Consider the following 15,482-nt stretch of genomic DNA (forward strand, 5'->3'; position numbering starts at 1 on the left):
TGTTCAATAACCGTTCATGTTCACAGTGAAGAATTCACATAAAATTTTCAAGGAGCTGAAGCTTACTCATCCATTTTAATAGGAAATGTATTATAGCAAGATGCCTTGTGTGATTTATGACATTTGTCAGTTTTTCAGAAAAAAGTATGCCTTTGTGTATATCTTCTCTTCAGCTTCTCTTTTTCATCCACACTTACAGAACCCAAAGGATTGTAGCAAAGCTAAGAAACTCGTCTGTAATATCAACAAAGGCTGTGGCTATGGTTGTCAACTTCATCATGTAGTTTACTGCTTCATGATCGCTTACGGCACTCAGCGAACCCTCATTTTAGAGTCTCAGAATTGGCGCTACGCTACCGGTGGCTGGGAAACTGTGTTTAGGCCTGTAAGCGAGACATGTACTGACAGATCAGGTACCACCACTGGGCACTGGTCAGGTAAGACTTATTAACTCAAATATTTTCTCCTAGTTTTTTTCTGATTCATTCATGTAGAACCATTTTGATACCTCTTTCTTTAATGTGATGTGGAGTGTAATAACTATGACTGCAATTGTATACGTAAGCATCTTTTAAATATTATTTTTGCATTGTATTGAAAAAATATCATCCTCATTAAGATATCTCTGCTTTGACAGAGATTTTTTAATACAAAATTTTTGTATTTCAGATTTAAATAATAATACTGCAGCAGTCTGCCACTCTTTTATGTGCCAGATATGAATCTGGTTTTTACAGGAAGAGAATATTAAATAGAGGCTGTTGTAAATTTTAAAATAATATAGCATGTTTCAAATATAAAGCAAAAGAAATACATAGCAAATGGTATCCAATAGTCATTCACACACCAACAAAATAATGAAATAACTTTTAATGTAAAACGAACTGACTCAAAATGCAGGTTGTAAAAACAGTGGCAATGTTATAGGCCAGTAAGTTGATGCATTCTTATACTAGGTTGAACAATTTTGCTAGAATAACTGGATAAGCATTCATGTTTGGAGGACTGGATAATTTTGTTTGTCTCAAAGTAAACAGCATTCATTTTAATGGAATTCTCACAGTAAACATCTCAAACCGTTATTAACACGTCCACAGTTTTATATTTTTTTCTATGTATTTAAATTTTTTTCAGGTATTTGTCAAAATTGAGTAGGTATACAGCACCACTGGAGATGGCTGTCAGTATGCTAAGTTTTTTGCTCTCAATTGATGATAAATATTAGGAATATTTTTTTAAAATTGAGTTTCTGCACAGGCAATTTTTGTGTGAACAGTTGTCAGCTTTTCAAAACATACATTTTATTGACTCTTCCTCTTTTGTTAGGCGTACTTATTTTTTCTGTAACTGGTATAACAGTGGGAGTTTATAAATGTTACAAGAAATGCAGGGAAGACACAGTTGATCAAAAAGATTACAACTGACCCATGACTAGGTAAATTTAGTGAGATGTCTTCAGTGATAAAGGAGATTTTTGTAAAAAACCCCATAATTAAACAGTTGGATTAGAGAGAGATGGAAGTTTAATTTTAAAAATACTTTGTGTTATTGACAATTACAGTACATATAATTATTAGATTAGAAGATAAGCTAACAGTTGGTGGAGAATGTGCTAAGCTATGGGCAAAAACAATTTAGAGTGGGAAACATTAAAGAAGATATTGTAGCACTTTTCAGGCTATATCTGTTTTATTTATCAGCACTGATGTGAATTTTGATTGTTAGCATGTGGCATGTTAATCTTATCCCAGAAAGGAATTTTGGCTCAGTAGCTCTGTGCTTAAGGACAGATAAAAAAGGACTTATACTTTCATTATTTATGTTAGATGTGCCTACGGACTCAAGAATAGACTCAAGAATTTCTCTCCAGTATGTCCTGCAGGATGTATTTGGCAGCAACAGTTGTGACCTGGATTTCATTGGGACATTTAAAAATTTTGTAGTGATTTTCAGTAGATGATTGTGTAAACTACACTCATCAGTAAGAGATAGTGCACTGATGAGGTGTTATTTTAGCATACAGTTTTCTCTTTAGAACTGCAAGAGCTACAGCATGACTTTTGCAGACCAGTACTATTCCAGTGCTATAGAGACAATATACAGTTTGTCTGTTTGGACAGCAAGCAGAGCTTTTCAGTTCTGGGTTGACAGAAACTATTTTCCTCTGCACCATCTTCATTCTTTCTCTTCTGTTGCCTATCCCTGATACACAGATTTTGAATGGTGTGTAAAGTTAGATGCAGGCAAGAATGGCCAGATCTCCAAGTCATCAGAGGCTGTACATTGTACACTAGAGCCACAAGAAATATTCCCCTTCACACATTTCTGACAGGTACAGGGTTATCCTGTGTTTCAGGAGAACTTTGAACTAGTCACTGGGCTTGGAAATTAATAGCAATGCAGAGATAGATGGAAAAAAAAAAAAAAAAGTAGGATTTCCTTCCTTCCTTCCTTCCTTCCTTCACTTCATCTGTCTTTCTGTCTTTGAAATGTTGGAACATGTGGCCGGTGTCATAGGCACTTCCAGACAGGGAAAAATTATCTGTTCTGACAAGTGTCTCAGGTTTCAGTTGTCATTCCATAGTGATTGTGCCTCTCATAGTTTCTAAAATTATTTGAGTCCTCAAGTCTATTATAGGCAGAACTGATACCTTTCAAGGATTTCTAGGTACATATAGTGGAATTGTCTGTATCTTCAACAATTGTACTAATTGGAATGATTGCTTTATAGTTATTTTACTTCCTACTGAAAAATTATTGGGAGTTGCATTATATGCTATATTTTGTTGTTTTTCTGAGAGCAGTGTGTTATTTTGTTTGTTTCATGTGTATTTTTTTTTCTAGAGAATCAGTAACATTTTTTATTCATGTTGGATCCAATAGTTCTTGAAGGTCTTTGTTATCTGGCTCATTAGCAGTTTAGTGAGGAAGTGTGCCTTTGAGAATATGTAGAGGAAGGGGAGTTGTCTATGCAGTGGGCAACTCAACCCCAGGCCTATTTGAGTCCAGTCATAAAAAAAATTAAACTTCACAGAAGTTTCCTTGATCTAACACATTGTATATGTCGAAGTGTCGATGAGATCTCGTACTTTCCACTGTTGTCTCTGTGTGCTGGTTTGACTGGAAATGGGTTAATTTTCTTTGTGCAGTTAGAAACCTTTCTTTTTCATAGCTAGCATGCTCATTGTTTGGACTTAGTTTGCGAACAAGCAGGTAACACCCAAGCACAGAGCTAATGTTTTTAATTGCTCTGGTTAGAGAGCCAAGGGCATTCTGAGTGCAATGCTTCCAGCTGTCGAGGAAGGTGGGGCAGAGACGGGACAGAGCTTGATTGACATCCAGACTCATCAATAAGAGTATTACATCCCGTTAGCGTCATGCTTCCGGTTTTGGCTCTTCTGATCTCTCTGGTTCTTCCCTCTCTCTCTCTTGGGGTAGCCAGGAAGTTCGATTGAGACGTTTAGCCCAGCCTTTTGCCATTTTTCAGAGGCCTCTGGGCTTTTCTGCCTTTTTCCTCTTTTCTCTCTCTGGGATCAGCTTTAGGAGCACGTGTGGCTTGCTGGGACTGGCTGCTCAGTTGTGGACAGAGCTTGTAAGGAATTGCCTTGAGTATCTTTTATTTCTCTTTTATATATATATTTACTAGGAGTGTATTAGTATTTTGTTATTCAACTGTGTTTATCTCAATCCAAATTTCCCCCACTCCCTTTTGATTCTCTCCCCTGTTATGGGGCGGGAGGCTGGGGGAAGGGGATGAGTGAGTGGCTATCTTGGTTGTATTGCTTGCTCAGGTTAAACCACAACACACTGTGGAAAAGGTTTTACAAATATTTTTCTACTTCAAAGTATTCCTCAGCTGTTTGTAGTATTTTTAGAAGGTTCAGGTACAATAACCTTGCTGAATTCTGAGGAAGGCAGGGCAGCGTAAATGTTATAGGGAGCTGGAGTTTAGGATAAAATGTAGAAACAGTACTTGCCTTTCCAAAGCAAGCACACAACTCTAGTTCAGTAAGCTAATATTTTGTTTTCTGTTGGCACTAAAGAACGTTTCCAAGTCCTGATTTTAGATACCACACCAAGAACAATGCTGATTAAAAGCAGAGCTTTTTCATCATGAACATAGTTTCTTGGAGAGGTTGTGCAGTCTCCATCTTCGGGGGTCTGGTACTCTGCAGCCTGGCACTGGGGTGGCAGCATGTTCCCACCACAGCTCTGGGAAGCGGTGTCAGTTGTGGTGGATGCAGAGCTTGGAGAGGCCATGGCTTTCTGCTGAGTGGATACCATTGCTCCCTGGTCGAGCTGGCAGAGCTTCAGTGCCCTCCTGCATGCTCTTCCGTGCAAACTGCCACACCACACCCTTGCTGATGCACCACACCCTGCTTGCCTGCCTTGCTTGCTGGTGCTCCCTTAGGGCACCTTTTATACATGGGGGTGGGGGATTAGCTGCTGTTGCTCCTGACCCTGCCGAGGTCTTGTCAGCCACTGCTGTGTGAGCTGTGGGCTCCTGGAAGCTCTCAGCTTCCCCACTCTGGAAATCCTCCCTGTGCACTTTCATTCAGCTATGAAGGACAAACTTTCTGTGGCCAGCCTGCTGGCCAGCCACACACGCTATGAACTGCATTAAAGTTTCATCTTCTGCAATGGCATGACCACTGATGAAGAATGACACTGACAATTGATCTCTTTGACTAGCTTCAATTGGCTTCAGGAGGAATCCTCACTGGATATTTAATTGCCAGTAAATCTGAAAGACATTCTGTCTTGCTGAAGATTTCTATATATGTTTTTAATGCCATTCTAAATTTATAGAGATTTTGAGTTATTTTCTTTTTTAAATCCCTGTACCTTAACAGGGACAAATAAGACTGAAATTCTTAACTGTAATTAAAACCAGTTTGCCCACAAAACAACAACTTTAATTTTTTTTCTCTACAGCTTCTGAAATCAGCATAGGATTTTCTGGATTTTCAAAATATATGTATAAAAATGCATTGACTTTTATACATTTCCATTTCTCGTAAACAAAATTTTTCTCCTATAGTGTACTTATTTTGCTCTGTATATTGGTTTTAATGTTGTCTTATGTATCAAAAATATTCGTACAAGTGAATGCTTATAACAAAATAACAGTGTAAATTACAGAAAATACAGAAATAGGCCAAAAAGTCAGAAAACTGTATCATCATCTTAAAGAAATACTTTGATGTCATTTGCAGACCTGCATAGATAATAATTTAGTAGATTGTTCTTCATGACAAAATTGTTTAAATCTGTACATTTATATTTCTTTTTAATTAAATTGCCTCTGCTTGACACTTTTATTTTAGTTTTATGAGCAACATAAAGTTTTGAGTTTTCTGAAGTCATTCTTCAGCGAAACAATTTAGATAGTAATCTCTTCTACAAAGAACTAAGAGGCTTATATAGCTGATAATATAAATATATTTAAAATATTATTGGTCTCATCCTCTCCTAAGTAGGCATAAAAGCTAATATTGTCTGTTTCAGAAGAAATTATCATGGTTTTGGAATTTGGGAAGTAGGGTGAATTTCAGTAAGCAAGCTGATGGTAGTCTGGTGGCAAGAGTAGTAAGACATGTTCTCACCTGTGCCGAGAATTAGAGGTCATCTCATGCCTTGTCATCTCTGGCAGGAATCGTTCTTTGCATTTGACATGGCATTCCTACAAGTCAAGTTCAGTTTTTCTAGCTTAAATATGTTGAAAGAATGAGAATTCTATTGCAGGTTTTTGCAAATATAGGACTTATTTTAATCTGTGGCATAATTTTTCCTTTTCCTTTGTTTCATTCACTTTCATACTCTCATTCTAGAGGAAAAAAAAACTTAATAAGAGATGGTTTTATGCACGTTCTTTTTAATTTTAAAATTATACCTTGCCTGCAATTGTAATATAGTTGTAGTTAATTTTTCTTTGGTATCTATGGCCAAACTATTTATCAATAATTTAGGTAGGAATTGTATAAGAAGCATGTATGACTTTCTAGTCATAAGAACCAAAACTTAGATAACTTGTGAAGACATATTTATCATTTTTTAATTATTTTTTTAAAAAATAGTTATATTGAGCATGAATATTTTTACTTGCCAGGTAATAATGTTCTGTTATCATTGCAGCATGCTAAAACAAAGTAGGTCTCTCATGATTTTTCCTTGCTTATTTATGGTGTCCTTGTGGCATTCCCCAATAATACATTGAAGGAGGGCTATAAAATAACTACATAAAAGAATGGAACCATACCATACATGGAAAAAGAAAACAGATTAACAGAAAGGACAGATTCATATATGATGAGAAGTCAAATCTTCATTGCATGACAGGGAATGAAGGGATGTGGAGGTAAAGAATCCAGCTTAATGTTTTAAATAACAGCGTGTGCTCCTTCCCTTAAGGCCTCAAGCCAGTAAGATGAAAGACAACTTGAAAAAGGAAGCCTGAAACAAAGTTTCCTGCAGTTACCTTTGAATATTGGCTTCGCTGCCTCCAGCCATGGCTTGATGAATGGATGCTTTTAAGGCAGGGCTACCCAGAGGGGAAAAAATGGCAGAGCTCTTCACTTCGTGGTAGTACCAGCTTTTAAGTATTCATTGAACTATAATCTTAAAATATGAATTAATTAATATGCTTATATGTATAATTCAAGAACAAGGATACTGTGGGTACACAAAATTAATTTTTAATTTATTGAAACCAATCAGGCAACAGTCATCAAAAGGACCAAATGAAAATTGCGAACTCAAACCATAAAAAGTTCTACAGAATTAATTGCAATAAATAAAAAAGTTTCATTCCATGAACTAGATCTTCCTTGACAGTGGTTTTTCTTTTACGTAAATCAGATGAATGTTTAGTATTATCCTAAAAACCCTTCAACTTGCATACAATTGTATGAATTGCATTTTGCTCCCATATTTCACTTTTCTTTATAAAATCTTGCAGAAAAATTAATGAATTTCTAATTCTTAGTATTTTTTATACACTGACTTTCATTATTTACATTTTAATTCAAGCAGATTTACATTATTGTGAAGCATATTGGGGAATGGGGATTTGAGAGAAGAGAGCAGAACAGCAGTCTGTCTTGTATTTTCCCTTTATTTCACTAGCATTAATCTTGAAATCAAGCTGCTAATACTGTGTAGATTTTTTTTGTTGTGAAGGTGCTTTTTAAGAATCTCGGTATGAAGACGTGTGTATGTAAACATGAGATGCTCTGTATGAAGACGTGTGTATGTAAACATGAGTAAATATTTGAAAAGTGTTAACTCTTAAAGCAAAGAGTTTGACCCTTCATAATCAATGATTCTTTGGCAGCTACCGAGGTGAGCAGTGCTGGCTTCAGTTCCTGAGCCAAATGGGAGTTCATGCTGTCATTTATTTACTGTTTGCTGAAGGGAGCATTTTAATCAATGACCTCATCACCTTTTTGGTATTTCATTGATTCATGGTAGTTGTTCTGTTAGTTTCTGGATTTTAAATTCCTTATTTATTTCAACCACTCTACAAATTAAATGAATAAATAAAATTTGGGCAATTCAAACGATATGAAAGTGAGGGCTACAAAAGCACAGCCAAGTTCTAGCTCTAAATATTCAACACAAAAATATTTTTTTTCAGAGCAAAGGTTCAGGTTTATTTAAATGTAAGGAAAGAGACAACACTAGAGATTGCATGCAGAGTTGGGACTGAGGTTGATAAAACTAAACCATCTCTGGAAAGGCAACATGGTTGAGAAGTTTTTCCATGTCTCTTGGCATTTCCAGTGTTGTCAGCAGAACCAGAATTGATGGCTACTGTGATAATTAAGCCTATGAGTGCTAGAAAATCTTGCCCAAATTCACAATTTAGGTCCACTTCAGAGAATTAATCTCCCTATTCCAGATTCAATGTCTTATGAGGACATGTCTCCTCATGTTGTTACTCCTGACCTTTAGGCTTTGAGTGTGGGTGAAGACCAAAGCAAAGATGGATAATGGTTTTAAACTAAAGGAGGGGACATTGAGGCTAGAATAAAAAAGAGGATTAAATTTTTTCGATGAAGGTGGCGAAACACTGGCACAGGTTGCCCAGAGAGGTGGCAGATGCCCCATCCCTGGAAAAATTCAAGGCCAGGCTGGACGGGGCTCTGAGCAACCTGATCTAGTTGAAGATGTTCCTGCTCATTGCAGGAGGGTTGGACTAGATGACCTTTGAAGGTTCCTTTCAACCCAAACTATTCTATTATTCTATAAACTTAGTATTCTAAAGAATTAGATCTGAGTTTTCAGAGCAATGCAGTAACCTAAGAGAGCGAAGTGTGATCTTTATTTATACCTAAGTGGAGGCTTATTGAATAGTAGCAAGAAGTTATTTTTGCCTTGCAGAGCAATGGCCAGACTGCAGCACACTGCCTAGTTTTGTTATCAGGCATACAGAATGGATGTTGATAAATCTGAAAGGATTCTCAGAAAGAACTGCACTGATTCAAGGCCAGAAAAATCTGCTTTACAGTAAGAGATTAAAGAACGTCATTCAATTTAAAAATGAAGCAAGTTTAAAAAGCTGATCCAGCCACATCTTATAGCTATTTCTGTATGGGAAAAAATTCTGCTTGTAGACAAAAAGAGTGTGGCTGGACAATTCAGATTGGAAATAATGTCTAGTATTTTTTTGTGAAGAGATTGGCTGACTACTGTAATAATTTATTCAGGGGATATGGTTAATTCTTGATCAGTGAGTTTTCATTTCATCAAGATTAAATATGTTCTTGAAAACCACAGATTGTCTCAGTTTCAATCTTTTATTATTTTCCATGTGTAGTGTAGAAAGTTTTTATGATTTCAGTGACCCAGATGAAGTTGCAGTCTGGTGTACAGTAAACAGGCTGGGATGAGAAAGGTTGAATAGAGCCATCAGCAAGGGAGTAGCTGTGCCTTGGATGAGCATGAGTCCTTTATTTGAAACAGTCATTTACCTGCTGTTGCTTAAGAGAAGATTGGAACTGCAGAAAAACAACTGGAAAAATAAGTTGACACATTTTTTTAAATGTTTATTTTACTTTTTTGAGTGAGGTGATTGAATTAATGAAAAGAAACACAAGTTATAACTGAAGAGTTAGATGTTGTCTTTGAGTATTCGGCAATACTTTTTCAAGTATCAGATCAGTGCTTAACTTTATGAACAAAACTGTTAGTGGAATAAAAGAAGGCAAGTCTTAGAGACAAAGGGAAGTCAAATTAATTTAACCAGCTGATCTTACAGTGAAGGAAAACACTTTACGTATATAGGAGAGGTGGGATAGAGAGGGAGAGAGACAGATTTGTGAGATTGGGCCTACTTAGCTATGCATAATGTCTTTGCAGTCATCGGGAGTCAGAGATGGTTATAAATTCTGGAAAAATATATTTTCTAATGGTTAAAAATTGACTTCAAGATGCTTTGGAACATTTTAAAATCCTCTTCTGATTAGAAGTCTTTGGATCAAAAATATTCTGAGTTTATACTATTCAGAAATAAAAATGAAACTGGTAGAGACAAACTAAAAATAACACAAGGGGTAATGAGGCAAAAATTTTGGTATATTTCAAAAGCGATTACATTCTTTCCTGGTAAGAATTCTATCTCATGAGACATAAGTAAAATAAATTGCCTTTTTTTAAATTTTGATTGACAATACGTTTACGCTGATGTTATGAACAGCAGACCAGACAAAAGTACTGTAATTCTTTTTCAGTTTTACCACTTCTTAAATTAACAATTAGGCATGCAACATTTTTTATCATTGCAATTCAGTATTTAGTGTTGCTTTATATGAAATTTACATCCTTTATAAAATATAAGTTGATGCTTTCTGGATCTCAGAGAAACTGAACAGCATACTTCGCTGTAGCTTTACAAGTAATTTAAAAGACAATTTGTCATCCTGTTTTGAACCATTGGTAGAAGAGATTGTCATTTTTTTTCCTGCTATGAACCAATTCTCATTAACTCTTATTGACACAGAAAATAGTTTCTGAAAGTAAAATCTTCTCATATATGTAAAAAATCAGCAAAGTATAAAGAAAGTTGTAATTAGAAGATATCTGGTAATGTAATTGAATTCAGTTCCAAGAAAACTGTTAAATATATTCCTGTTTCTTTTTTTTCCCCACCTTGTCCTTTTTTCAAGAGAGTTTACTGAATATAGAGTATCTGCCCATTGCAGCATAAGTGAAGAGTCCAGCCTTCCTTTAGTCCTAAGTTAAATTGTAGCTTAAAAGTACATTATTTATTTTTAATTATTTTAAAATTCTTGCTACAGCTTTTTTCTTGTTATGAAAATATGATTATCCAAAATCAGAAAAAAAGTCTTTAGAGTTCATCTTAAGAATATATTAGTCATTGTCATAGCTGCATTTATATATAATAGATTATTGCCTGAAAATTGGAAAATGGTGTCTGTAATTATTGTTTCTGTTACAGAAGCACCTAAAAGCATTGTTGCATTTTTAAGGAGGCAAATATAATGAAGTTGCTTGGTGTTGTTAAAAGGCATTTAAAAAGCAACTAGCAAAACAAAAAAACCCAAACAAAACACACAGACAACCAAAAACTTTTGTACAAATGAGAAAAATAGGAAAGAATATAATTTCTAGCAAATTACATATGAAACCATCCTAAGGAAGGCCAGAAAAGATTTTGAGGAGAAGTTTGCTAAAGGCAAAAAACTTGATAATAAATCCTTTTTCTAACACATCAGAATTAGAAAGCCTGCCAGAAAATCTGAAGGGCCAATCAATGGTCAGAGGTTGAAAGAAAGACTGAAAGGAGAAAAGGCTGTAGTACAAACTATGAAAATCTTTCATATCCACACTCATTATAGAAGAGCTTAGGAAGGCTCCCATACTGGCATCTTTCTTAATAGGGAACACTTTGGATGCTTTTTCTCAAACAAGTATCATTGACAGCATTTCACAACAAAACATTTTGTTTATAATTGCTAATCATTTATTATTGCTGTTCTACAGAACAATGGGAGTTAGCTAAAGGAATATAAATTTTCAAAAAGGTTCCAGCAAGTCACAGACTGTGTATTGGACAAGCTGACAGAAATAATGAAGAATCAGTTTAGGGAATACACAGAAAAATATGTTACAGTGGAGAAGAGTAAATGAGAGTTTTATAGAAGGAAATGTCTCAGAAATTCAGTAGATTTGAAAGAGGCAAAAAATACGTAGGTGTGGAAGACTGAGCTCATTTCATATATTGCACTTCAAGAACGCATTTCAGAAGGCTTCCCCAGATGTAACTACCATGAGGTAAAAGAGAAGCTCCTGATGTATATAAAATTGGGTTAAAAGAAACTTCAGAGGGCAAGTGTAGAAATTCATGATTAATATTTGTTAGAGGAATCAGTCACCAGCAGAGACTGATGCAAAATTTACATTTCAACTTATTCATTGTCTGGCAAAGAGATGGAGTGTGAGATGGCAGTATTTCTAATGATAATAAGATATTTTTGTTAGCGAAGGTGAACATTCTGCCTGAAGAGTTGCAGAAGGCTCTTGCAGTAGTGACTGTGAAATAAAATAGCAGATAAAAGTCTGTGTTGATAAAGACCAGGCAATGGGGAAGAATGACACTGAAAATGCATTCAGTGATGAGATCTGACTACGTATTGCTATTTAAGAAGTGTGGAATCACATCCAGTAGTCTCCGTACCATAGTAGCATGTTTGCCTAAAACTGTGCACTTAAACTTGCTTTTCAATATTTCACCTTCAGTATTAGAGAGTGCCTATTTAAACTGTAATACTAAAGGGACAAAGCGAGTTGAATTCTTTTGCCCCCTGCTCCCAAGTTTAGAGTAAACCCCTGCTGATGATGTGGTGTTTTTGCTGATATTTTACACTTTTTGTGTGTAAGTAGAAAACTACATACTTCAGTTTTCTGCACAGCTGTTTTCACAAGAATACCACTGTCTTTCAGAAAAAAAAATATAAGGATAAAGTATATAACCAGCTGTAACTTTTTCACAAAGAATGTTAAGTGTGATCAGTATTAAACTCAAGTAGCTGTACACTGACAGTCTGTTTATTCCTGAAAGATCTAATGCTTGGAAATTGAAATTACAGGAGATGCAGTCATTTCTTGTATATTTCTTTTGTTTTTGCATAGAAGAATGTTGGCCTTTGATCTTTCAGTGCAGTTGTGGGTTTTTGTTTGGTTGGTTTTTGGTGTTTTGTTTGTTTGTTTTCCCTTTGTAGCAATACTTTTAGCATTGTCTTACAGCTTGTGACACCAAGTTCACTTGTGCAAACCCGAATCTGCCATACTAAACTAAATCCACTTGTATTTTAATAAGTTCTTAAAAAAATACATCTCTGTGCTCTTTTACACCGTAATCAATCAAGCCCACAATACTGAGTGTTGATTCTGATTAAGCCATTTATATAGCCTAAGCATACTATTTGTTCTCATTTAGTTGTATGAGGAGTTATGTTAAGTCTATTATTGATAAAGGAATGGTGTTCTTAGAGGTTGTTTTCCATGTCAGCAGCATTTTTCAGCAGAATGGGAGATAAATGGGAGATACATTGCTTTTAAATACAGCCATTGTTCAGTAATTTTTCCAGTGGCAGAAGTAAGAATGTATGTATTTCTTTAATGTTTTAAGTATATAATCATGCTATCTCTCCAGTAATGTTCAAGGAGCAAAAATGTGGAGGTTTTATACAATGATTTCTCCTTATGTCACCGTTAATTTGAATTAACATTTGATGTCTATATAAAATGTGATTAAGTTTGATAACAGCTCCATGCATGGGCAGGACCATCAATAGGCCAGCAAACACAGTGTTCAATGAGAATTATTTAAGTATGATGGAGTGAATGAAGGTAACCTAGAACAAGGGAATTTTATTCAAGAATAAATATGCCCACTGAATTAATTATTTTCAAAATAGCAGAGGCTTATTTCCCTACATTTCTTGATTGTGGGAAGTTGAAACACTGGCATTATTTTCTAGACTTGGAAATCTAAGGAGTACATGAAGAGGGCAAAAAGGACTTTTGACTCTGTAGTGGTACCAATGACTGATCACATATTTGATCACGTATTTTATGCTGTTCATATGAAATATTATTTTTTGAAGCATGGCTTTCCCATTTCCCTAAAAGGTTGATTTGCCTCAATCTGCTAGGAAAACTAGCACTAGTAGGTTAGTGATTTACTGCAGACTTTTCTCACAAGCATTAAATCATGGATGACAAATCATAGATTGGTAAACAAATGCCAAGTTTTCATTACAAACTGTAAAAGTTTTTTGCTTAACTGTCACTCTTCTAAGCATTTTTCCATAAGCAAAAAGCTACAAATTGGCATAATATTAGAGTTTATTTGATTTAAGGTAACCATTTTTTTACTTGAAGTTGTACTGTAGCATGTACACTAGGGAAGAGTACAAATATATTTTGTGTTCAAATGAAAAAAATCAGTGTTTTTTGAGTATCAAGAGACAGCATTAGGCAAACTGAGAGTAAAATTACCTCAGAAGTATTTTAGGTCTAAAACAAACTTTACACAGTTTCAAATATTAATCTGAGTTCTTTGTTTGGCTGCATAAATTTCAATCCAAACTGAAGCATTCTCAGATTTTGGGGAAATTGTCACCTATATCCTAGTTTTGAGTTACTTACTAACACTTTACACCAGTCATTACAATGTAAGCAATGTTATGGTTAAGTAATACAGCTTTTAAGTAATATTTGAACAAGGATAATCTGAACTGGCAGCTGTGGCATTGAATTCAAGTCATGGAAGCATTTCATCTAAACCCTTCCTCTGTCTTGAAAATGGTTACCACCATTTCCAGATGAAAGGCATCCCAGAGCACCTCCAGCACTAGCGGTTATCACTCTGATACTTGGGAATGTATCATTTAATATGGGGTCATCCTTTCTATTAATGCAGATACTATTAATTCTGTATAGAGAGGCTGTAGTTCAAGGCTGGACATTTCATTCATTTCAGTATCACTTTGCCAAATCCTAAAGGGTTCTTGTCTTTTTGCATTTGAGTACCGAATTAAAAAAAAAAAAAAAAAAAAAAACCAAAATGTCAACTAATTAGTGAAAATCTATTCCTTTCATAGATTCAGAATGTCATACTGAAAAATGCTTTTATTGCTATATATTTTGTTTAGACATGATGAATGAACTAAGTAGGCAAATGGTACTCAATACAGTTTTTCCACCATGTGAAATAACTGAAAGCTGGACCAAGGCTTTTAAGGCAGAAATAATTTCTTGCATTTTATGTTTGTTTCTCAATCTTTAGGCCTTCAGCCTGCTGATTTCTTCCTAGTGGTGCAAACAAGGAATTTGGAAACCTGCATTTTGTTCCATTGGTATTCTGCCTACATTGGGAGACACACATTTATTTTGTGTATTGAAATCTCATTACTTATTAGGACAGAAAGAACACTTTTTATCTTTACGTTGTGGGTTTGATTATGGATAGGATTTTCAAAGAACCAGAATGATGTGAGGAAATAAATACTACTGAAAGTCAGTTGGACTTGTGTTACAAAGATATGTTGGTTGGTCAGGAGCTCTGGAAGTTAGGATTTTTGCTGGAGCAGAAATAAGGCTACCATCAGAGTTTTATTTTTTGAGACTGAGCTGATAAAACAGTATCTTTGGCAGATAATTATATTAACCAAGTTTCTTGTAAGTGCAGAGGTTTTGTCATTATGCTGTGTCTTTCTATCTGCTCATTGTTGTTTTTTTTTTATCCTGACAGCACAAATTCTGATTATTGGATTAATTTTGGCCAAATTTGACCAAAAGAAATAGGTCTTGTTAAAGTCTCTCAAAAGTCCTCAAAAGAGGCAGCCTGGGTATGTGTATAGAGGCAATGAAGTCAGTATTCAGGCCTACCAGCAAGTGAGAAGCAGTGACTGATCACAGACATCACTTTCTGGTACAGAGAATGGTAAGAGACACAGGAGTAGGTGAGAGTAGTTCCAAGAGTTGTACAAGAGAGTAGAGGAAAGGATGCAGGAAAACAGCCTTGGGAGTGCTGGGTTGAGAAAAGTAATAGATGTGTTGGCATGTTTGAAAACAGTTTGGTTTATTCCCTCCTGAAGCTATCAAGAATCTGCCTCTTGGGGTGACAAATAGGACAACACAACCCATATGGTATATAAAACCTGAAAAAAAAAAAAAGACTCTATTTTCAGTTTACTTAAAAATGAATTGCACCAAATTTATGCAATACCTGCCTACCTTAAAAGGTCTGATTAGCTAAAGGATGATTTAAAAATTAATAAGTGGAACACTAGTGAGAAAGTAATCAGAAACCAAGTTCAAAAATTTTGTATTAAAAATGTACAAAGCAAAATCTTAGAGCAAAACCACTTAGATATACAAGCTATATTTTACATTGATGACTTTAAGAGAAAAAATAGGATGATTTATTGCATTTTAATTCCATTTTATATTTC

General features: G+C 35.2%; 1 protein-coding gene across 2 annotated transcripts in view; it reads left to right on the forward strand.

The window, feature by feature from the left end:
- The window catches only part of FUT8 (fucosyltransferase 8), a 131,286-nt gene that overhangs the window by 92,936 nt on the left and 22,868 nt on the right, over positions 1 to 15,482 (forward strand). For both annotated transcript variants that reach the window (XM_082059525.1, XM_082059526.1), the window contains one exon: positions 200 to 437. In XM_082059525.1, the coding sequence (XP_081915651.1) occupies positions 200 to 437 (238 nt within the window). The remainder of the gene's footprint in view (positions 1 to 199; positions 438 to 15,482) is intronic.

The sequence above is a fragment of the Streptopelia decaocto genome, assembly GCF_964273445.1.
Source record: "Streptopelia decaocto genome assembly, chromosome: 7".
NCBI lineage: Eukaryota > Metazoa > Chordata > Aves > Columbiformes > Columbidae > Streptopelia > Streptopelia decaocto.